The 23,426-nt window shown below is 40.8% G+C and overlaps 1 protein-coding gene and 1 long non-coding RNA gene across 7 annotated transcripts in view; one reads left to right on the top strand and one right to left on the bottom strand.

Moving 5' to 3' along the window:
* The window catches only part of LOC117873579, an 18,497-nt gene extending 13,414 nt beyond the window's left edge, over window positions 1-5,083 (top strand). Inside the window, exons 4-6 of one of the 3 annotated variants that reach the window (XR_004644762.1) lie at window positions 2,563-2,691; window positions 4,108-4,190; window positions 4,995-5,083. This is a non-coding gene — a long non-coding RNA (uncharacterized LOC117873579). Of the gene's footprint in view, window positions 1-2,562; window positions 2,692-4,086; window positions 4,191-4,994 lie in introns of those variants that run through there. The other 2 variants (XR_004644763.1, XR_004644764.1) reach the window with 2 other exon arrangements.
* Window positions 3,813-23,426, bottom strand: C2H8orf89 (chromosome 2 C8orf89 homolog). Of its 4 annotated transcripts, none has more exons than XM_034763112.1 (8): window positions 23,168-23,426; window positions 21,299-21,350; window positions 14,439-14,599; window positions 13,099-13,255; window positions 11,199-11,294; window positions 7,697-7,807; window positions 6,135-6,199; window positions 3,813-4,146 (listed from the first exon to the last, which is right to left on the bottom strand). In XM_034763112.1, exons 1-8 carry the CDS (start codon window positions 23,199-23,201, stop codon window positions 3,995-3,997), a joined length of 828 nt encoding a protein of 275 aa, XP_034619003.1. In that variant the 5' UTR covers window positions 23,202-23,426; the 3' UTR covers window positions 3,813-3,994. The 4 variants fall into 4 exon arrangements, with proteins under 4 accessions (XP_034619003.1, XP_034619005.1, XP_034619006.1 ...); XM_034763114.1 differs by having other exon boundaries at window positions 13,099-13,252; XM_034763115.1 differs by having other exon boundaries at window positions 14,439-14,596; window positions 23,168-23,203.

Genomic DNA, 23,426 nt, shown 5'->3' with positions numbered 1-23,426 from the left:
ATGTTAGAAGCATAAAGCTCCTTTTTGGAACCAGGTAGTTGAAACAATAGGGACCCCCCCAACCAAAACACAGTGACACGTCACCACCTACAACAAAAGCATATGTGAAGCAGCTCAGGAATTTGGACTATGTGGGTGGAGGAGCTTTGCTGGATATTGTTTTAGTAGAGGTGTGTGAGAATGAGTAGCAGGAAAGACACCGCAGAAACCACAGACAAAGAAACGGAGCAGAAAGCCAAGGATACAGCCAAAACAAGCCTGACCTTGAGGAAAGCCTGGGGAGAGCTTTTGGGTGAAAAGTGCCCACTGAAAGAGACTTGGAACTGTGAGCAAAAAAACTGTCTCCTGTTTGAGTCTGCCTTTGCTCAGAGAAATAGGACTTTGTACAAACAGGATTGCACCAAAGGCCTGGTCCACACCAACCCCCCACTTCGGACTAAGGTACGCAAATTCAGCTACGTTAATAATGTAGCTGAATTCGAAGTACCTTAGTCCGAATTTACCGCTGGTCCAGACGCGGCAGGCAGGCTCCCCCGTTCGATTCTGCGTACTCCTCTCGCCGAGCTGGAGTACTGGCCTCGACGGCGAGCACTTCCGGGATCGATCTGGGATCGATTGCCTGCCGCCGAACCAGGAAGTAAGTGTAGACCTACCCAAAGAAATAACTGACTGTCATCATGAAAAAAACTTGCAAGACCCTACATTTTGGCTAACTGCTCAGGTCAAAAAAGGGGTAACAATATCATGTTCCTCATCATGATATCAGAGCATAAATTATGATCAGCTTAGCTTCACATATCTGCACAATTCACTGCATCGACTCCTGCTTCTTGATGATTTCGAGTTGAAGTACCATATAAAGCACACGGGGTACCCTAGTGGCGGTGGCGGCAAAGGCACAGATAACTGTAACAGGTAAAGGATAACTACTGTGCTGGATTGGATCACTAGTTTACCAACTGCACTTTCTTTCCTTTGGAAATGTCCAACATCCAGTGCTTCAGAGAAAGCAAAAGACTTGATTTTCCCTACATTACAATGTGTAACTGTAAATATTTTTAATCGTAACTTTACCCACTCACTTTAAAAATGCAGCTGCAATGTTTAACTCTAGGCCCTCCTGCAGCAGTGCCTTCCACAGGTTGACTAAATGATTTAATTGTTTCCTTTTACTTTACTTTAAAAGTTGCCTGTCATTCATTTTATCAAGTACCCCTTCCTCATGCATTATATTGAGACAGCATGAAAAACAGACTGACTAGTTTCCTATTGCCTTTCCTAATCTCTAAATATCTACATTCTTTGACTCTTCTGTACAGGCTATAAAATACTGATTGATGCCCCGCTCCATACCCCCGTAAATCCCTCATAGTTCTATCCATTTTCACTACTGCTTCTCCGAATTTTTCTAATAGTGCACTTATCAGCTACACTTTCATACGCAGTAATGGCCTGAATTTGAGTTGTTGAGCATCTACAGCTCCCATTGATTTCAGAGATCATGAAAAATCAAGCCATGTGATTTTCTTTTTTAAAAGACTTCCATCTGCATGTGACACATGACATGTTACAAATCTACTCTTAGGCACTTGGCATATGAAGAGTCAATTACCATATTATTTACCACCTACTTAATAAGCTAAAATTTTGGATTAATTTTAGGAGTGTTTGCAAAGGTTAGGTGGCTTTCATAGGAAAACTGCAAAGTCATTTCACAGGGTGGAATTAACTAATTTTCTGAAATTTCACAATCAGAGTTGTTTTCTACCAAACGGGCGTTTTCTACCAAATTTTCAGCCTCTTTTCTGTTTAACAGAAGGAGGGGGGAGAGAGGAAGAGAGACACTTTTTTGTCAAAGGAAAAAAAAAATGCCAAGATGTTCTAGATCAGTCCCATAGGTTCAACTAGGTTTCCAGTGCCCATTTTCCAGCTGTCTTCCACCCTATTCAGGGCTAGCAGAAATACCATGAAGAAAAAAGCTTTACACCTGAAAGATTGTTGAGTTTTTGATTAAGCTGCCTCATGTTCGTTTTAGTGCCTACACCCTATAAACAGATTGCATAGAATGTTCCTTAGCAAATCTTCTCTGAAACTGCAGGTACAGCCCAAATAAACTGGCAATAAGATTTGCTTGACAGTCTCTTCAAATACAATATTATTTGACATCACCAATAGGCAAACATTTAAGGTCTGTATTCAGTTTCCAAGCAGCTCTTATATGATGCTACATTCAGAACAGAAAAAGGATTCGTTTATTCTCATTGCATTGTTGCATGTACATTTTTTCCTATGTGAAATATCTCAATGAATTGCATATATATATATATTTATTACAAGTCATTTCTGTAGTAGGGAAAATACCATACAAGATCCAGAGCGGGCAGCATTTCAGTGGTCAGGGAAGTTTATTTTAAATCTCTATAGACTTACTTGATTAGCATGCCCTAAAATTCTTTGAGTTGAATGATGCTATATAAAATATAAGAAATAGTGTTTACCGATAGGAGAATGGCAATTGATATTCCAGTTCTTCTAATATTTGCTATCCCTTGCTTTTGTTAGATTTGGACAAAATAACTGAGAAAATATCAAGTTACAAGCCAGGAAGGGGAAACATCACCACTTTTACAATGCGATGACTGATGTCACTCAAACACTACAAATCATTTTTTTCTTTGAACTCTAAAACAGGTACTGCAAGTGTGAGTTCCTGGAAGAGAACCAGGGATTATCAAATTTCTAGTTGTACACAATACTTGAAGTATTGCTTCACCAGCTTTTATTAATGGATTTTAAAGAACATTAGACATTGCTTGTGCACTACTCTTTGCCTAGCAGGAAGTTTTTCTAATTACTTGTAGAAAATTAGCGGCATATTTTTAAAATAATATTGGCCTAAAGTAGTTTGTGGCTGTTAAGGATTTCATTTCCTTTAAGCAGCAATAATCCATGTGGAGGAGACAATTGAGCTTTCAAGCTGCAGTTCCTAGGAATTCTTCCATCATGAATGCAGAATTTGCTCATTCTATTCGGAAGCGGTTTTGGGTTTCTATCATAGGGGATCCCGAGGAAACAACCCCTGGACAGTACAGCTCTTACAGGAGCCATGTTTCCAGGGACTTCCCTACTTTTACTCCTCCAAAAGATACCTTGCTCTCTGATGGTATGAAGCAATCACAAATTAATATATAGACAAAATGTATGTTGGTTTCCCCAGAATGTTTGGGATGGGATGGGAGAAGGAGAAAATCCAGGGAAACCTATCTCTCCTCTTGCCTATCTCCCACAATTCTGAAGGCAGTCCCCCAGAGGAGCTACCATAGGTTTGGGCAGGAGGAGGGAACTGAATCTACTCAGAGCCAGATCAGTAGAGGCAAATTTTATGAAAGGGAGGAAGATCTGGCCCCAAAGTTTATTGATGATATACAAATAGTGGATTTTATATGGGAGTAACTATGCCACCCAGTGGAAATTTTTCTCATTCTAAATATGCTCATTATTAATTGAACAGTAATTGCATATATTAAACTGCAAAATGAGATAAGATCATTAAAAATATATACAATTACCCTTTTATCTAGTACAGAAGTAAATTTATTAAAGATTAAATGTACTATAGTTTCCACCATAGAAGTCTATTTTTCATGTGTACACGTAGCTGGTTTTTAGTGGCAGAGTTAATACAATCAAAGGTCTGCTTCTCATTTAAAGATTAATATTTCAAGTCTACATTATACAAACTGTAATCCATATCTTTAAGACTCAAGTTATTACTTTTTAATGAAAGCACTGCACGCTGCTCTGTATAAATATATAAAATATTTATTAAATATATCACAAGATTTGGTATTTACAGTTTATTTACATTAAACAGGTTTTCAGGTAAATCATTATTTAGCATCATACTGTATTTAAAAGCAAAGTTTTTGTATTTCAGTGGGCAAAACAATCTAAGCTCACAAAATAGTGTACACAAGAGCTTGTTTCTTGCCCATCAGCTTGTCCATGTTTCTTCTTTCTTGCCCCTTTTCAATTTTTTGTTTTTCTCTTGACGTATAGTTTCACACTGAAATGATTTTATTTCAGAGAGTCTCTGTATGTATTCAGGTGGAGCTCCAGCAAAAGGATCTGTGAAATGGTGATGACCTAAGGGGCGGGAAAAACCCACTGATTCTACAATACTAAATCAGGTAGGTCTTAAGTACCTTTAATAAAAAATATGTCTTCAGCAGAGTTACTTGAAAGGTTGGTTTGTGTTTAATGAATCACTAGTCTAACCCTAAAATTTGGCATTCCACTTTCAACTTAAAACCTCAACATGGGGATATAGGATTCTAGAAAACAAGTCTTGACAGTATATGTATTTTTAAATGGTGAACATCTCAACAGTCAAATCCATATTGAAAGGGGCAGTGGACAAGCAAAAGTTGCTAAAAACATGTATGATACTAACATTTTAAACAAATATTTTTGGCAAATTATTAAAAAAAACAGATCTCTGTCTGGTTTTCAGTCCCACTATTATTCATTTTCTCCTACTTCTTTTCACATTGCTTTTTAGCTCATCTACCTACACATGCAGAAATATTTTTATATAAGGGGCTTTTAATAACAAAGGTATGCATTGTATCTGGAGACATTTTTATTTCAGTATCATTACAAATATTAAAGTATTACACAGGATACTGTTGACAGATTAATTTGCTACCTACTAACCCTTCCAAGCAGAATAAATACAATTGTGATTTGGAACCAAACTAACCTAAAAACGGTACTTGCTAGATCGATATTTCAGCATAACAAAGTTTAAGTGGCTAATATGGTCAAGTGAGTTTAGAAGTAGCACTTTTCAGAGATAGTCTTCTAATGAAAAAGTTACAACACAGATGTTTCATGTACTTGTTGGTAGTTACTTTCCTCCTCAAATGTAGTGACACTGGAGGTCAGTGGGTTCATTCGAGTAATCTTTTCTCTGATCTCATCATACTGTTTAGAGACCAGTATTCTACTCGTGGAGCACAAGATTAGCAATCAGTAACTTCAGTTCTAATCCCAGCTCTGACAGTCACAGCTTCTGTCGCAGTTTCTCCATGTGCAAAATGTGGATAGTGGGAAGATTCTGTGAAGTCTACAGCTACAAAACACTTCATAAAGCCCTCTGAGTGCCAAGTAGCCTCTGTATAGTAATAATTTTGTGCATTATTTAAATTTCTTCCAATCACAGCCATGAAAAAGTGAAATGTCATTGTCTCACAAATGACCTAAGTATATGTGTTGTCTCACACTACTCTTTCCATACAGACAACTATTCATGAAACTGAACTGAAAAATAGAAATTCTGAGCCCAAATAAATAAATAAATAAAAATTTAAAAAAAATAAAATCAACAGAAAAATCAAGAAACATCTATTCATGTGACTCTTCTGTCATCTTAGAACAGGAATAATTCCTAATAGTTGATGACAGTATACTCAAAATAGGTGTTTTACAATTATCCAACCCAGCTTTTCTCATTTTTAACTGCCTGCAAAAAGTGTTATTTCTTCATACACTTCACTGTAAACATTATCCCTTCAATAAATATATGTAATCACTAGAACTTCAAGAAGTTTTATCACGGAGGAAACAGTTTTCAAAAGAACAACAAGGAGTCTGGTGGCACCTTAAAGACTAATAGAGTTATTTGGGCATAAGCTTTTGAGGGCAACCCCCCCCACTCCGAAGTGGGTTTTTTTAATCAACGAAAGCTTATGCCCAAATAAATCTTTTAGTCTTTAAGGTGCCATCGGACTCCTCATTGTTTTTGTAGATACAGACTAATATGGCACAAGACAACTAAAGCATTGACAAGTTAGAGCTTGTCTACAGCAACAGGGAGTTTGTGACAAGTTGGGGATGTAATCCTCTTTCAAAGAGGACTAGATCAAAGCTCATTAACAAATTGTTAATGCATGTCAGCAGAATCCACAAAGTATGTAGCAGGCTAGGGTGGGGTAGATTCACACCTCAGTTGCCACAAACTAACTGTCCATGTAAACAAGCCCTTAGAGTTACCCCTTCTACAACTCCTCAGTTCTAATAGAATCTGACAAGAGCTGAACACTAAAATCGTACACGCATTATACATTTCTTACCAAACTTGTATCTGGGTCCCGCTGGAAGTGAACATATGCTGGAAATGTGGTTATTCTTCTTGGATCTATGGATGTCACAGTTAAAAGTCTTGGAATTAATATATCTGAATAAAAAACACCCACTTTATAGAGAGCACAAATAAAAAAATGGTTAGATTTATTCACTGGATGTAAGTATGGAAAGTCATTAGTGTCTTTCCTAATGATGTTCCCAAAGATCCAAGGGAGTTGAGAAAGACTGTTTTGTTGATGAGAGGTTGAAAGGATTCTTGAATTCTATAATCATTTTATATTTCCATAGCCCTTTCCATCCAACTGCCTAAAAGCACTTTACAAATATTAATTCCTTAATATTGATATGCCTATTATCCTCATGCTGATGGGTAAATTGAGGCACGGAAATTATGCTCTGTGGCATAGGGCAAGTTTATCAGCGGTAGAGCTGGGAACGGAACCCAGATCTGCTATTTCCTAGCCTGGTACTCTATCTATAGACGAGTTAGGGCTTGTTAGGGATTGTGGGTACTTTGATAGTCTCTGCCTCCGAGCCTTTCAAACTACCCACAATCAGCAAAATTTGAAAGGCTCAGAGGCAGAGACTATCAAATCAATTGCTACAACTATAGACAATAAAGAACAGCAAAGAAAAAAACCTCCTAAATCTCATTGAATGGAATGGGAAGGATTTACCACCTATTGTGGCTCTTTTCTGCAGACAGTACTTTTGGGGCCGGAGGTGGTAGGTCAAACCAGTCCATCTCCAAAAGTAACTATAAAGAACATTTTTTGTTAGATATAAAAAAATAGATGTTTTCTTTATGCCACCAGGGCTTCCCCCTACACCACAGGAGTTTGCAGCTGTTCTCTTAGGACAGTCCTTCATCCCCTTTATACTACCAGAATGGCACAAAGGGATTGAGCAGAAGGCTAGGATATATCCCTTGACATTTAGGGCTAGTGATATGAAACCATCCTAATCTGGTACTTAACTGTACATGTTCCATTTAATTTTAAAGTAGTAACCACATTTGTAGCCTTTTTAACTTTTTCCCATTCTGGAATTTTATTTCACCAGACTATAATGGCCTCTATGTTACTAATTACAATAAGTAAAATGTTGAACACAAAGATGATAGAGCATCCAGTTTTCTGCCCAATGTTTTTCAAACAAGTCACTAGAAACTAACACAAGTGCATATATACTAACCTTTTTGCCTGAGGAGCACAGAACAGTCTGATCTTTTCCACCAACATCCCTCCTCCCTCTAGCTACCTTTTGTACAGATTCCTTTCCATATATGACTCTCTCCAGTGCTCTGCCATTTCAGGCCTTGGAGGATTTGCTGGTATAGACACACCAATAGAATTATACTGGCAACTCTCCAAGTGGAGATGCAGCTTACACAAGCAAAAAAGTTCTTTTCACAGTAATGCTTAAACCACTGTCCTTCTGTTTCTCTTTTCCCTGATTCCCCCTTTCCTGTAGATATGCCATATCATGTGTTTCTTTTCATAAGGGAACTGGGGTTACATTTCCCCCACCTCCACTAAAAATTCCTTACCTCAAAGCTCCTATCTCTCCACCTCCATCATGAATGGCTGGCATCTTCAGTGGACTTGGGTTCCAAGAATCTAGTCCTCTCTTCTGCAGATCCACCACAGTTATGTCTCCCCTGCAGAAGGAAGTAGTCGTCTTTCAAAAAGTGACGAAGAAGGGCAGGATTTCTATCTCAATTGGTATTGCAAGAAAGGCTCTGCTGGTAATATTGATTTTCACCAGTTATTTCCCCATCACTCCCAGCCCTAAAATGTTTCCCAAATGGGGGATGCATCCTTTTGTGGGGGCAGGTGAAGAACTAGCCAAACCTCTCAATTATTCTCCAGAATCTTCATTTAAACAAACCAGGCAGTTTTGAGGTATGAACTGTCACATTTATTTCAATGGGTGCTAACTTAGAGCCCAGTGACATAAGCAGGTAAGAAAGGCAAGGAAGTATATTATGAAGATCTATATCATGGGAAGGCCTCTAACAACATACAGTAGAGCTGAAGGGGAGCGCAGCTGATTTTATTTTCCTGAAGGGGGTCTCAACTTCTGAAGGTTTGGGAAACACTGCACTAACCATAAGTAGCCTAAAGACTGAATGTTCCTGGTAAAACTATAGCACATGCTTTAAAAATGTAGGAAGGGAACAGGCTTAAGTATGTGGGAAGCTTAAATAACCTAGAGTTTATCTACAAAAGGAAAAGCCTTGGAATAGCTAGTGTGGAACCAGTGGTGCAAGTAAAATCCATTTCTTACCAGTACGGGGGGGGGGGGGGGGGACAAAACTAGGGGGGGGGACACATGACTTCCCCATGTGACTCCATGTGACTCCTCCCCACCCTATCCCCAGCCCAGGGCCCCCACACTCTCCCAGTTCCCTCCCCATGATCCATCCCATGTTACTGGAGCGGGGGTGTTCTATCCTCCTCCTGCTGCGCCGGAGACTTCAGGAAAGGAGCAGAACATGGAGCCGCTGGTCAGCCCCACGCCAGCAGCTCCTCCAGCCTCCTCTACTGCCTCCAGCCCCCACCCCTGCCCTTCCACAACCCTGCGTCTCCGTCCTCCGGCTCTATCTGTACAGCAGCAGCCCCGCCAGAGGACAGGGCTGGATAGGCAGGGCTGGGGGTGGTACAGTTGCCGGAGAGCTTCCAGTATTCTGCTCCTTTCCCTGCTGCCCCTCCTAGCGGGGAAAGGAGCAAAAGTCCCAGCCCCAACCCCTGCCCTTCCACGGAGCTGTGTCTCTGTCCTCATACTACAGCAGCAGCCCTGCTGGAGAACAGGGCTGGGGAAGCAGTGCTGGGGGTTCTGCACCTTTCCCCGCTGGGAAAGAAACAGGGAAAAGAGCAGAATGCCGGCAGCTCCTCCAACAGCTGTACCACCCCCAGCCCCACCCTCTCAGCCCTGTCCTCTGGTGGGGTTGCTGCTATACAGATGGAGCCAGAGGAGAGGCAATTCCGTGGAAGGGCAGGGGGCGGGGTTGGGGGTGGTACAGCCATACCAGAAGAGGCATGGGGTCACCGGCTCCTCCTGTGTCTTGCTGGTATGCCATACCGGCTATACATATCTTGCTGGTATGGCATACCGGAGCTTACCGGCCTACTTGCACTGCTGTGTGGAACTGACATTGAAAATGGATTAAGTTAAAGCACAAAAAGGCACTCTTAGTGCAGAATAAGTGTGTCCATACAAGGAGCTAGTGCAGAAGAGGCCGTTGTACTTTAAATTCATATACTTAATTCATGCTAACTTTCCTGAGAATTCCCTGTCTAGACAAGCCTATAGATTTGGTTTGGAGGAGCATCCAACATGTGGGAAAATGAGTAAATTTTTTTGTTGAGGGGGTGGAACTAGGAAAGAAGGAACTGGCAGTATCTAAGGTACAGGGCTGGCTCTACCATTTTTGCCGCCCCAAGCAAAAAAAAAAAAAAAAAAAGAAGCCGCCTGAACTGCCAAAGCCGCCCCAAGAATGGACGGAATGCCACTCCTTAGCATGTGCCGCCCCAGGCATGTGCTTCCTCCACTGGAGCTGGCCCTGCATCACCCCCTGCAAGGCTGGCTGCACGGGGCAGGGGGAGGTGGGCCCACATTCCTTCTGTCCTGCTCCCCCCTTTCTTCCCCCCATAACTGCCTGCCCACCCAAAGACAGGACCCACCCAAATATCCCATGCTGGCTACCCCACTGAATCTCCCTCAGTCATTATCTAAACTCAAAACCGACAGTCACGTCCTATATTTGGTCGACGATTGATTTCACAGTCAAGACAGGATCCCTCACTGGAGTTGTTAGATTAAAGGACAACAACTATCTCCTTCAGTCTATTGATTAAATAAAAGCAATTTTTCCTTGGGTCAGCCTCCTGATATAATTTGATTACCTGCTTATTAATTTAATGATTTGATAAATGATAATCTAAACTATTTAGAGAGAGAAGGTGGATGAAGTAATATCTTTTATTGGACTAACTTCTGTTGGTGAGAGAGACAAGCTTTCAAGCCACACAGAGCTCTTTTCTCTCACCAACAGAAGTTGGTTCAATAAAAGATATTACCTCACCCACCTTGTTTCTCTAATATCCTGAGACTGACACAGCTATAACTACACTAAATATCTAAACTAATGTCACTGTTAACTCATTGATCTACTGATTTAATCTCAATTGTGATCTTAATTGATTATTGTATTGTTTCATTCTTAGTTTACTAAAGTTATAGTAGTTTTTGCCTTATTGATATATTTGTTTAATCTAAATATGTGCTTGCTTATTCTTTTTAGTAAAATCCATAAAAAGTACATAGACCTGGTTCTTTCAAATTGAAACATGGGTCCAGAATCACAAGGAATACGGTAAAATTAGTTATATTATCTGAGAGCCACTTGGCTCTCTTCCTAAATTAAAATGTTTGTCCCTCACAAGCAATATTGCACTATAAACTGAAAGTCTAGAATTCTGGAATACTGCCAGGGCAGAGAGAATGTACTGCTAGAGCAAAATGATTTTGTTTGGTGTTATGGAAAATAGGACACAAGTTTTACTTATTAGTATGCATTAATTAATTTGTGCTTGAAAGCTGGAGCAATTAGTCTCCATCACACCCAGAAGAAGCCCCTAATCCAGTATCTCAATCACAGAAATAAGAGGTCGCAAAATTTCATATTGGAGGAATGGAGACAAGGTGGGTGAGGTAATATCTTTTATTGGAGCAACTTCTGTGGGTGAGACAAGCTTTTGAGTTTACACAGAGCTCTTCTTCAGGTCTGTGTAAACTCGAAAGCTTGTCTCTCTCACCAACAGAAGTTGGTCCAATAAAAAATATTACCTCACCCACGTTGTCTCTCTAATATCCTGGGACCAACACAGCTACAACAACACTGCATACATATTGAAAAAAGGCAGTTAAAAAGGAGCAACCATTTAAGAACCATATTACTAAGATCGCTTTGCATATTCAGTAACTTAAAATCTTTCCTTAACTCTTCAGGGAATGGTGATACATAATAATTTAAAATGGAGACTTACCTATTTTTGCAAAACTCGTATCCTAAGTACTGTGATGAGGTCTGTGGAAGTATGTATGAAGTTGGCACACAATTATGCTCATCTTCACTATAAGAGCTAAAAACAATTAGAACAAGATTTAAACAGATAACGGAAGTCTGTATTAAAATGATAATCCATTGTATAACATGCTTCACTGAATACCATCCCAGAACAAAGATCATTAACATTGTGAGATGACATGTGTCTGAAATAAGAATCCTTTAAGTAGTATTTTTGATTATAAAATCATAGGAGAATTATGACTAAATTCCAGCTACAGTCTGTTAGGAGAGACAGTCCAACAAAATTTTCAATAATGGGTGAATTTCTGGCAAACTGTTTTAAGGAGTAAGAATGAATGTATGAAAGGCCACTCTTTTTACTGAGTACAGATTATATTACTCTGTAATTAATTATTGTTTGCTTTATCATTATCAAGAACAATGATTCAGAAAAGATTCACTGGCATGAGCAAGTTGTAACAAAAATATGAAGTGCAATACATGCTAATGATAGCAGAATATTACATATACTATATTTTGCTGAAAACAGCATATTTTTAGGGACTTAGTATGTTGAAAACTAAGTGCCACATGCTATTTTTGCCATTGTTTACCCATCATATTTATTTATGTCCAGAAATGACTCCAGATAGACAGCTTATCCGCACATGGCAGCAGTTTGTAAACCATACTGAAGACCATAAGAAAAAAGCCCTAGACAAAACTACTTTGTGGATAGCACTGGTGTCATTACAAGGAGGGGACTTGTCCCCCTCACATCTTTTATATGGGGAGGGACCAAGGGATGGGAGACAGGGGAGGGAGTGAAGAGAAACATATCTGTTGAGAAAAGTTACTCCCCTGTTTATATACGTAAGTTCGGTGGACACCTGTGTGGGAAGCATGGCGTTCCAACTGAAGCAAACAGATATCAATTATTAGATACAAAGAGGAGCACAGACAATAGGTTCTTAGTAAGAACACTGTGAGACAAAGCAAAATGCTGAGAAGGAAGCTTGAAATATTGCAAAATTAACTTCAAGGTAATAATCCTCATAGTTTTTCTTCTACAATGACTATTGAACATCTGGTCACTGCTAACACGGTAGATGTTCTCTGTATCTAAAAGGCACTCCTGATGCCTGTAGGAAGTATGGATTAACTTACTATCTTGACTAACACACAAATTAGTTCTAGAGGGCTAGACCCAAGATATAAGGATAGAATTATTTCAGAAATGTGTCTAGAAAGGTACTTTCTATAAGAACAGTAAGAGATCTACATATTTCCAGATGTGGATCCTCTTTTTCCAATCAAAAGGATTAACTTCTTTTCTGTTGACAAAATCTTCTATTTAGCAGAACGCAGAAGCATCATTGCTCTTCACAGCTACACTTGGAATTTACTAGGAGGACAGCTTTATTTCTTGTGATTCTGGTAAGGTGAAAAAACTGCTGATTGCCCTCTAGCAATGGCTTCAAGTCTGACATTGTGCCATGCTACAGAATTAATACTGACTTTGAGTGTCAGTGAGTTAATAGTATATATGGGATGTGCCTTGGAACCTACTCTGGATTTGGACATAAGACAATCTTTGCTTTATTGCTGCATTGACTCAACAGAAGTACATCCATAGAATTGTTTACACTTTTTACATTATTCTTCTGCATTACTCAAGGCTCAAGTGAAAAAATAAACTAGAAGTTTCACTTCCCACTCTCTTCAGCAAATACTCATTTGACAAAGCTATCAAATACCTGGACTCTTTTACAAGTCTTTTCAGGTGCAATATGCCAGGGTGCACTTTGATTCTAAAAAGCTAAAATGTTCTAAAAACAAATACTTTTTATATGAAAACATTGACTATGGACATATACCCAGTTGGAAATGGTTTAGCAGCACCATATGCAAATCCTTTTTTCATCTGCAGAATAGGAGATGGGTTTTCTTGATAGCTCTGGACTCCTTGAGTAAGGTTTGGTACTGCAGCACTCTCCTCGCAGTCTCTCAAGTCAAAGGTTGAAGAGTATTCTGCTCAAAGTAAATAGTCACAGAAGTGTACATAAAATATTAGCATCTGAGCATAATTAGAACACACATTAAGGAGTATAAATGAGATGAGTTTGTTAAGCGCCTTTTACTAAATATGAAATCAGTAGAGATATATCATCGGGAGAAAAAACACATGGGTTGTTTGTTTTTAAAAAGTGAGGCCATTTCACAAAAACCACGTCTCACTCAATGCATGGTCATATGAAACCCTTGGAAATACCAGGAAATGTAAGGTACATTAGTAATTAAAGGCCAAATTTTGCTCCTTCTGAAGTCTGCTTAAGGCTGTGAGTTTGTCACGGAAGTTATGGAAGTCACAGATTCCGTGACATCTGTGACTTCCGCAGTGGCCGGTGGGCCTGGCTCAGGGGCAGCTCAGGCAGATCTGCCAATGGGAGCTGCGGGGGTGGTGCCTGCAGGCAGAGGCAGCGTGCAGAGCTTCCTGGCCACGCCTCCACCTAGCTGCTGAGCGAGAGGGATGTCACTGCTTCCGACAAACCCGCAGGTAAGCGCCATCCAGAGCCCACCTCACCCCGTCCCATGCCCGAATCCCCTGCCCCCTCCCACACCCAAACTCTACTGCTGCTGCGGGGAGGGGGGGGGAGGCACGGAGCCAGGTAGGGAGCCTATCGGCCCCACCGACCCCACCCTCCCAGCACCAGTGGGGGTCCCAGGCCAGTACCCGCCCCTCCTCACAGCACCTGGGCCTCCCTCCCCTGGCACCTGTGGGGGCCCTGGGCAGGCTCCCCCCCCCCCCGCAAGTTTTAGTCACAGGTATTTTTAGTAAAAGTCATGGACAGGTTGTGGGCCGTGAATTTTTGTTTACTGCCCATGACCTGTCCGTGACTTTTACCTAAAAATACTAAAAGGTAGCCTTATTGATGATTAAATTTCTATTAACTTTAAAAGGAGAAGAATCAGGTCCTTATAAAGAAAAGATACACACAACAGACTGATTATATAGAAGCCTTAATTAAGGAGCTCTTATGGTTGTGCATGCCAAAAATTAAGCTTGGAGAAATGCAGCACTAGAAGTTCTACTCCCTCTTCCACCCCTACCCCCCCCCCCCCCCCCCCCACACACACACACACATTTGCAGCACTGGAAAGGACAGCTTCTTAGTGAAGTTAACTAGACCATAAAATGACAAGCTGAACCATTTACCTTTTTTTATCCTTTCTGTCTTTAACAATGCACTCCTCCAGTTACTTTCAAAGGGAAAACATCCCAATGATCTTCCTGAGGCTTTATTATTCAGATATTTGTGGTCAGACATTAGACTTGGCATTTTTTGTTCTTTTGATGCCTGAGATGAAAGCGATCTGCTGTTTCAGATATGAAATGAAAAAGATACCGTGGATGCAAATATGTGTTTAAAGAGTAAGGTGATCGATGTTTTTCAAAAGTTACAAACCGTGTTGTCAACATACATAGACACTTTGAATCAGGACTTCTCAATATGTGGGAAATTACCCATAAGTGGACTGCTGACTGAACAAAACAAGTCAGTAAAATCCCATGGGCACTAGGACTCAGCAGGAGTGTGAGCAGGAGATGGAAAGAATCACTTATTCTCCATCCAACTCCTGCCTCCATCCTACTCCGTTCCCAACCCTTGCTTCAGGTTCTCAGCCATTTCTTCCTCACCACACACCACATTCCGCTCCAGGAGAAGGAAAATATTACTTCAAGCGGGTGTCTAGCTGGCTGCTCCATAGCCTCTTGAAGCCGCAGAACTCCTATTGCTTAGGGCTGTGCATTACGGAAGGCGAAACAGTCTCAGGCAATAAACAGCCACAGCCCCTCTTTCCCCAACCTTTTAGCATGTATGCCAACAGCCAATAGCCCCACAAAACTCCAAACCATCTGGCGTTTTTTGCTATCAATCTAATTTCACAATTTTTGTAGCAACAAAGGACTGTGGGATTGGGTGGGTTGCCTTAAACTAATCTGGTTTTGGATCCCTAGTACAAAAAGACTGAGAATCATGGGCTTGAAAAATAATATGAAATGTATTTTATTTATTAAGAGAGAGCTTTAGTAATGTGTACTGAATGCTCAAGAACCAGGGTCAGTTTTTTTTTTAATAGTGAAAAACAACTTTTTCTGGTCACAAATATACAATCCTGCAAATCACTGGCTGCCACTATGTATCAGCATCTATGGTGGTGGTATTGATGTCAGCCACTACAAAACCCCATGGAAAAAGTTACCTGCCCTATTCAAACCAATCAAGAACAGAAGTGGATGGTCATTTGGCCACATCCTCACTCCATCCACCCAAAAATGAGTCAAAGAAAAAGGGGGGTAGATTTGTGGTCAGAAAACACCCAAAAGCTTTTCTTCCACCCACCAAGATAACAGCAGAGAGCTAATGGAACATCGAGGCTAGTGAATACAAGCTACAATATGAAAATACAGGAGAAGGAGGTTCAGTGGTTAGGATGCTGGTCAGGGACTGAGAAGAGCCAGGTTTTATTCCCTGCTATGCAGAAGTGAAAGTAAGTTAACGGACTTACTGGTACGCAGGGAGGTCAGGGTCCTGGGCAAGGTGGGGGGGCAGCTCTGGGCCCCCAGAAGGGCGGGGCCTTGGGCGGAAGGGACGGGGCTGGGGCCAGACTCCCCTAGCCAGCCCTTCAGCGCTGCCCGGCCTGCGCCGCTCAGGGCTCTGGCGGCGATTTAAAGGGCCTGGGGCTCCAGCCACTGCCAGGAGCCCCGGGCCCTTTTAAATTGCGGGGCCCCAGGACAGCTGCCCCTTTTGCTCCCCCCACATCAGCGGCCCTGCCTGTATGGTAGCTGTGTACCGGCTTTCTTACTAGTATGCCGTACCGGATCGTACCAGCTTACTTTCACCTCAGCTGCTATGTCAGACATTTTGTGTAACTTTTGGCAAGTCAATTAGAGCCTACCAATGAGGCAATAACTCAGACATAAATGATTCTCCTGGACTCAGAACTACACCAGCTCCATCCCACAAGGTTTTTCCCACAACTATGCAGAAGATCTAGGTTTAATTCTGTCAGGAGATATGAGTGCTAGAAAGGCAGCAAACTCAGCTCAGAACCTTTGTAACCAACTCTTGTTTCAGACCTGACAAATTCTCTACATCAAATACATTGCTTACAAGATATTTGTCCATAAAGGGTAACATGTAAGGTCTCTATTGAAAGCCTGAAACTTCTAGATGCTCAGAATCACGGTGTGATTTGAGAATGTAACCCATACACCACCTAGGTGTGGTGTTCTGTCCCAGCTAGTGGCACTGAGATCACTTAAAGAGAGAGAAAACGAGTCTGCTCTACAGCCTTAGCTAACAACCAATTGGCTTTTAGTTCATGCACTAAGGTCCCCGGTTCGATACTGCCCGCCGACGACTGGGGCCTGTCGGCGTTACATGTACACACAGTATTTAAGGAATAGTGCAACCATATGATGAGCAAGTCCATTATGTCCATACCTGGATTGATCACAGCCTGGTTAGTAATGACCATGCCATCCTTCTCCCACCAGGGTAATAAATAAATAAAATAAATAAACGCGACAAGTATACACGTAGACGCAACACGTATACTACTGGTGTAACCCCAACAAAGAGGATCTGTGGAAGCGATAACATCACCATAGCCACATGGAATGTAAGGACATTGAGATAAATAAGGAGGTTGAAAGAACTCATGTATGAAATCGAACAATATACCTGGCACTTAGTAGGAATCTCTAAGGTCAGATGGAAGAACTTTGGAGAGATACTAACAGAAAAAGGCCATGTACTCTATTACAGTGGACAAACATGTCAATGGTGTAGGATTTCTTGTGCATAAAGATATCAAGAATTCAGAATTAGGATGCCGCCCAATGTCCACCAGGCTCATTTCCATCCACCTAAAGGCAGTACCATTTAATATCACAGTGGTTCAAGTCTACGCCCCTACAAGAGACTATGATGATGAGAAAATTGAAGATTTTAACAATCAGCTCCAAGACATCATTGATAAGGTACACAAGAAAGATATCCTGATTGTACAAGGAGATTGGAATGCTAAAGTGGGTACTGATGCACAGGCAGATTAGCGAGATTATTGTGGCCCTTTCTGTAATGCGGTAACCAATGAGAGAGGATTGAGACTTTTGGAGTTTGCCAGCTATAACAATCTGGTTCTTGCAAACACATTAGGAGCACATAAAGCATCCAGACAATCAACATGGCATGCACTAATGGTCTACATCACAGCCAGATCGACTACATCATGGTGCAAAACCGATTTCGTTCTGGGATTAACAGAGCTAAAACAAGGAGCTTCCCCGGTGCTGATATTGGAAGTGATCACGACCTTGTGATGCTAAATTTTTGGCTGCAGCTAAGGAAAATCGTCAGGCCAAAGTTCACCAAAACCAAGTTTGACTTAGAAAGACTCAGAGACAGAAACATTGCAGAGTCATTCCAAGCAATGATCGGTGGAAAATTTGCCCCACTGCTTGCTCTAGAGGAAGACATAGAAACAATGACCAATAATTTCAATGCTGTAATGAATGAGGCAGCAATGGACATCCTTGGGAAACATCATAAGAAGAGATCATACAGACTAACACAGCTGCTACTCTGAAACCTATCATAAGAGGAGAGTCCTGTGGCACCTTTAAGACTAACAGATGTATTGGAGCATAAGCTGCGTCTGACGAAGTGGGTATTCACCCATAATAGCTTATGCTCCAATACATCTGTTAGTCTTAAAGGTGCCACAGGACTCTCTGTTGCTTTTTACAGATCCAGACTAACATGGCTACCCCTCTGATACTTGACATCATAAGAAGACAAAACCATGGGTCACAAATGAAATACTACAAATGTGTGACATTAGAAGAGAACTTAAGAGAGACAAGAACAGCACTGAGGGAGCTGATAAATACAGAGCAATTGGCAGATATTTCAAGAAAGGAATTAAGATGACCAAGGAAATATGGATTGAAAAACAATGCTCTAAAATTGAAGAGTGTATCAATAATAAAATTAGCACATGAGCCTTCCAGGTTGTAAAAGATCTGATGAAGAAAAGATGGACCAAAGCTAACGTAATTCAAGACAAAGAAGGGAACAGCCTTACAGAAGAAAAGGACATCATCAATAGGTGAACAAACTACTGCTTTGATCTATACAACCGCCAGACAAATGGAGATCCTAGTGTCTTAGACAGTCCACGTTTAACAGAGGAGGATGACTTTCCAATACTATGTGAAGAAGTGGAGACAACTGTGAAATCACTCAAGAACGGAAAGGCTACAGGTATTGACAACATCCCAGCTGAACTGATGAAATTCAGAGGAGAAATAGTAATAGATGTACTCACCAAGATCTGCAACAAGATCTGGTAGACTAGTGAGTGGCCCTCCACGTGGACACAGTCACTAATCATCACTCTGCCAAAGAAAGGCAACCTGCAATTGTGTCAAAATTACCGGCCCATAAACTTAATTAGCCATCCTAGCAAAGTGATGTTGAAAGTCATATTGAACAGATTGAAGCCACAAGCAGAATATATCATCGCTGAAGAACAGGCTGGCTTTTGTACTGGAAGAAGTATCACAGAACAGAATTTCAACCTTCGTGTTCTATATGAGAAGTATTTACAACACCAGCAGGACATCTACCACATCTTTGTTGACTTCAAGAAGGCGTTTGACAGAGTATGGCATGAAGCTCTCTGGGCAACCATGAAGTAGTACAATGTTGGTTGTAAGCTTATGCTTACCATTAAACAAATGTATGCCAAGGCCAGCAGTGCAGTTCTTGTCAATGGCACAATAGGAGAGTGGTTTCGCCTTCTTTCGCCCACACTATTCAACGTCTACTTGGAGTGCATAATGACTGATGCCCTAGAAGATCACTTATGCACAGTCAGCATTGGTGGGTGCACAATCTCAAATCTTCAGTTCGCTGATGACACTGATGGCCTGGCAGGCAGCGAAGATGAACTTGCCAACCTTGTGAAATGATTGGATGAAACTTCCGCAAAATATGGCATGGAAATCAGTGCAGAGAAAACCAAGCTAATGACAAACAAACGTGATGGGATCAGCTCACTTATCACTGTCAGTGGACAAGAGCTGGAGATAGTGAAACAGTTCAAGTATTTGGGGGCAATCATCACTGATGAAGGATCCAAGGCAGAAATTCGGGCAAGAACTGCGCAAACAGCAGCAGCAGTGGCGAAGCTAAAGCCAATTTGGAGGGAATAAGAACATCTCCCTGGAATCCAAACTGAAACTGCTGCATCCACTTGGTCATCTCCATTTTTCTGTATGTGTGCGAGACATGGACCCTTACAGCAGAACTTGAACGGAAAATACAGGTAGTAGAGATGCTTTACCGTGTTATATCGGGTTGCGTTATATCGAGGTAGCGGTGTACTTGGAAGTAGAACTGACAGTCGTTAGTTGTATTTTACACTGGTTTTCTATGACTCCAATGGGCTGTTCTGATACCAGGAATATTGTAGGGCTGCCTCAACAATATGCCCCTCTGTTGGGAGGGGTGGCCTCGGATGGAGGGATACCAGTATAGGAACCATTACAGTGGTTTTACATCATCCTTTCAGACATTAAACAAACAGATGTAACACTGGTATGTTAATGGAAAATTGTTTAGGTTAATGAAAAGAAAAGCTATTAAAAAACCCATAATGTCAAGAAATTCTTTAAGTTCTTAGTGATGTGGAACAGAATCGCCCACTGGAATGCAAACAGATATTATTAAGGCAGTTCAGTTTCTGAAAGCAATCTCACCAGCCTTGAAATGAGCAGGTTCTGGAATGAACTATGTCATGCCATCTTTACTTGTGGTTGGAATTTTAAGTCAGAAGTGTCAGAAATAGTGATTTTCTAATCACCTTACTAGATCTCAAAAAAAATTGCCTAGAGGGTGAGGCAACAACATACATGAGGATTTTCTTGTATGTTTTAATAAACATTGTGTTCTTCCAATTATGTATTTTTTCAGGATAACCCTGGAAGGAATTTATTTTATAGATTCTATTTCCATAAGGCAGAACAGCATCATTCAAATTAGATTTTGTTGTCAGTGATTCAAGAGCACAGTGGTTTAGTGTGTGTGTGTGTGTGTGTGTATAATAACAAACAAAATGCCACGTTTAAAGTGAAAAAATCCACAAACTCATTTTGAACTTCAGAATTTTTCACAAAATATAAGGAACTTCAATTAGATGATTTTTGCATAGTCTTCAATGATTACAAAAAGGGTTTTTGCTCTGTATAGTCATGACCAAAAATTGTGATAGGGATGCAGTTCTCCCCAAGGTTATACACAGAGGAAAATAATTCACTACCATATTTAAATGTCAACAGAAAAATTAATTTTTTCTGTGACCTAATACTTTTGGTGGATTGTAACTCGTAGGAATAATAGTTAATTGAATACCCATTTGTTTTGCAATATTGAAGCAAAAAAACCAACATAATCTTTGGGCTGCAGAGCCATCAAAAATCAAGAAGGTACCACCCATCTCTATAAAAGATCCTAAATGTTTAGGATTACATGACTACATTTTTAGAACAGCAAATTGTAGGAGAAGACACATACCATACTCACATTCATGAAAAGAATGAGAACCAGACAGTATAGCACTGTATTCTACTTAGCTAAAGTCCAAATATGGCATAAATGATATACACAATTCTCCTTTCTACCCATGAAAGGAGAATCGTATATGACAACTGAATATTCATACAATCTCTCTCTTCTTCAGGATAAAAGATGGCCTCACATGTTGAACTTATAAATGTTATGTAACACAAGCAATAGCTTGATATGTTCAGAAAAAGACAATTTCTACCTTTCGTGAACCAATCTCCCCATATTCTCCTTAACCTATTCTGGTATCAAAGCATAGTTAGAGTAGGCTATTGGTAAATCCAATTACAAAGAAAATTATCCCTACTTTTTAAAAAATACTTATTTTGTGACAGAATACTGCACGCATTTATGTCACATGCCATATTAACAAACTTACCATTCAGAGAGGAATGATGACTCTGGGTATTTAATGTCTTTTACATATGATTCTGCAACACAAAAAGTGATAAAACTATATTTAAAATCAAGAAAACCAAGTTCCTATGTATAATACCAAAAGAAAATGGTAAACAAACTCTAATTACCGTTTACAGCAAAATTCTCAAACAATTTTTTTTTAATTACCTTGCCACCAATTTCCTCTACCACAGCCTTTAATATAAATGAATTGATAGGATTTGTTTCCTTGGAGTTAGTATTAGCCCTAATGTCTGGCCAAATTCCAACTTCCTATCCAATTCTCTGAATTTTCAACTGGATTGGGTACTTTTTACTTCCTGTTCTAAATTGTGTAGAGTGCTATACACTGCTGAACAGGTGTCATGTTTCACCACTGAGCTGTTTGTATTTTAGCTGTGATTGGTGTGATTCTTATGTGCAGTTGTAAAGCAATTTGGGATCCTTCACAATGAAAGGTTCTATATAAATGTATAAATTGCACGTGTGTAAGGCACTTTATAATTAAATCTCACTATTTTTAAGCAGAACTCCCCAAAAGTCAATAGCAGGAAATGGCCTGATTTTATTGAAAGTATGTCTTTTTTAAAGACCTTTTCAGTCTGGGTATATTTTAAAAATAAGTAAGATTTATAAAACAGATTTATGTTTCCAGATTTCAATAACTCATAACTGCATAACTAACAAAAGTGGTATCAAATTTCTGTGTTTAAATAAGTGTCTTTTTCACAACCCCATTTTCTTCTGCTTAATGTTCTGGTACACACATAAGTTCTGCCATCCTAATCACTGCCCTGGTAATAAATTGATACTGGGGTCCCTGCTGATCTCCCTTTTTTTATGAGTAGAGTTTATATTTTTTCCTAAAGAAAATGTAAATTCTGTGCTTAAAATATTTGATGACACTATCCTTTACATTAGTAATAACGGTGCATCAGAACACTGGCCATTATTATTTAACATTTATGTTGCAGTATCTTAGTTTTCTAAAGTGCGTGTATACGTACTAGTATCTTACTTTACTAACAGGAAACAACCTATTAGAAATTCTGGGAGCACTCTGGAACTGAGAACATCATTTCCGTGATGCAGCTAAACTAACTGGAAAGTCAAAGTCCCAAGGTTCTGTCTGTTGAATATTCTCAGAGCCTCACGAACTGTGTGATGCAATGTTGTTTGCAAGTAATTATTTATGCCTTTGAAATGAAGATGTTCTTCTATTTCCTCCCCTTTTTGTTTCCCATCTTCCTTGAATTTTCATTATAATGAGCAAGATATTTTGAAATCTTATAAAAATCACTCAAACATTACCTCTTATATTGAAAGGTCAGGGTCTATAAAGTACTGTATTTTAGTGCTACATTTTATTTTTGGTGTCTTTCATAAAAAATGTTTACAGCATTTTGCAGTCATGAGCTGTGCAAACACAGAAGTAGCGTGTGGTTTATAATAATACCATTCAAGTAATATCGGTACATATGACCAGGCAGAGCTGGATAAAGAACCTGGCTTCGGGGAGAAGAGGGAGGGGTAAAACAGAAGGATCAGAAAATAGGTTGTGACTGATTTGTTAGAGAGCTGCTTGAGAGGGGACTGAAAGCAAGTCAGTTTCGTCAAGAGTGAGCTTTTCCGAATCAAAAGCCTTTCAGGGCGGAGGTTTCCCCGCACGCTTGGAAGTCTCTGCCCTAGAACTGGGCGTGGCGTTGTGCTGATGGGGCTACTGAACGCGTTACGCCGAGAGCCCCGGTCGCTCTCCGCCTCACAACCTTCCTTCCTACCCCCGGTCCCAGCCCACCGCCAGTCTCCCCCTGAGGCCCTGCTGCCCCTTCCCCCGCTATCACACACGTACCCCGGTGCCCCCAGCGGGGCTGGTTCCTGCTCATGGTGCGGCTAGCTTCGGGGCTCAGCTCCCGGGCGGCTGCGGCGGGAGGGGGCTGGGAGGTGCCCGGCGGCTGCAGCAGGAGAAAGAGGAGTCCCGGCGGCAGCGGGATGCGGCCCCGGGCAGCAGCATCCCCGCCCCGCCACAGAGTCACCAGGCGGCGCCCGCGGCACCAGCCTAGGAGCCCCCCACGCTGCGAGCCCGGAGCCTGGGAGAGCGGCCCGGCCGG

Source organism: Trachemys scripta, chromosome 2, assembly GCF_013100865.1.
Source record: "Trachemys scripta elegans isolate TJP31775 chromosome 2, CAS_Tse_1.0, whole genome shotgun sequence".
NCBI lineage: Eukaryota > Metazoa > Chordata > Testudines > Emydidae > Trachemys > Trachemys scripta.
Note: the sequence above shows the minus strand (reverse complement) of the source record. Positions and strands in the feature narration are given on the sequence as shown.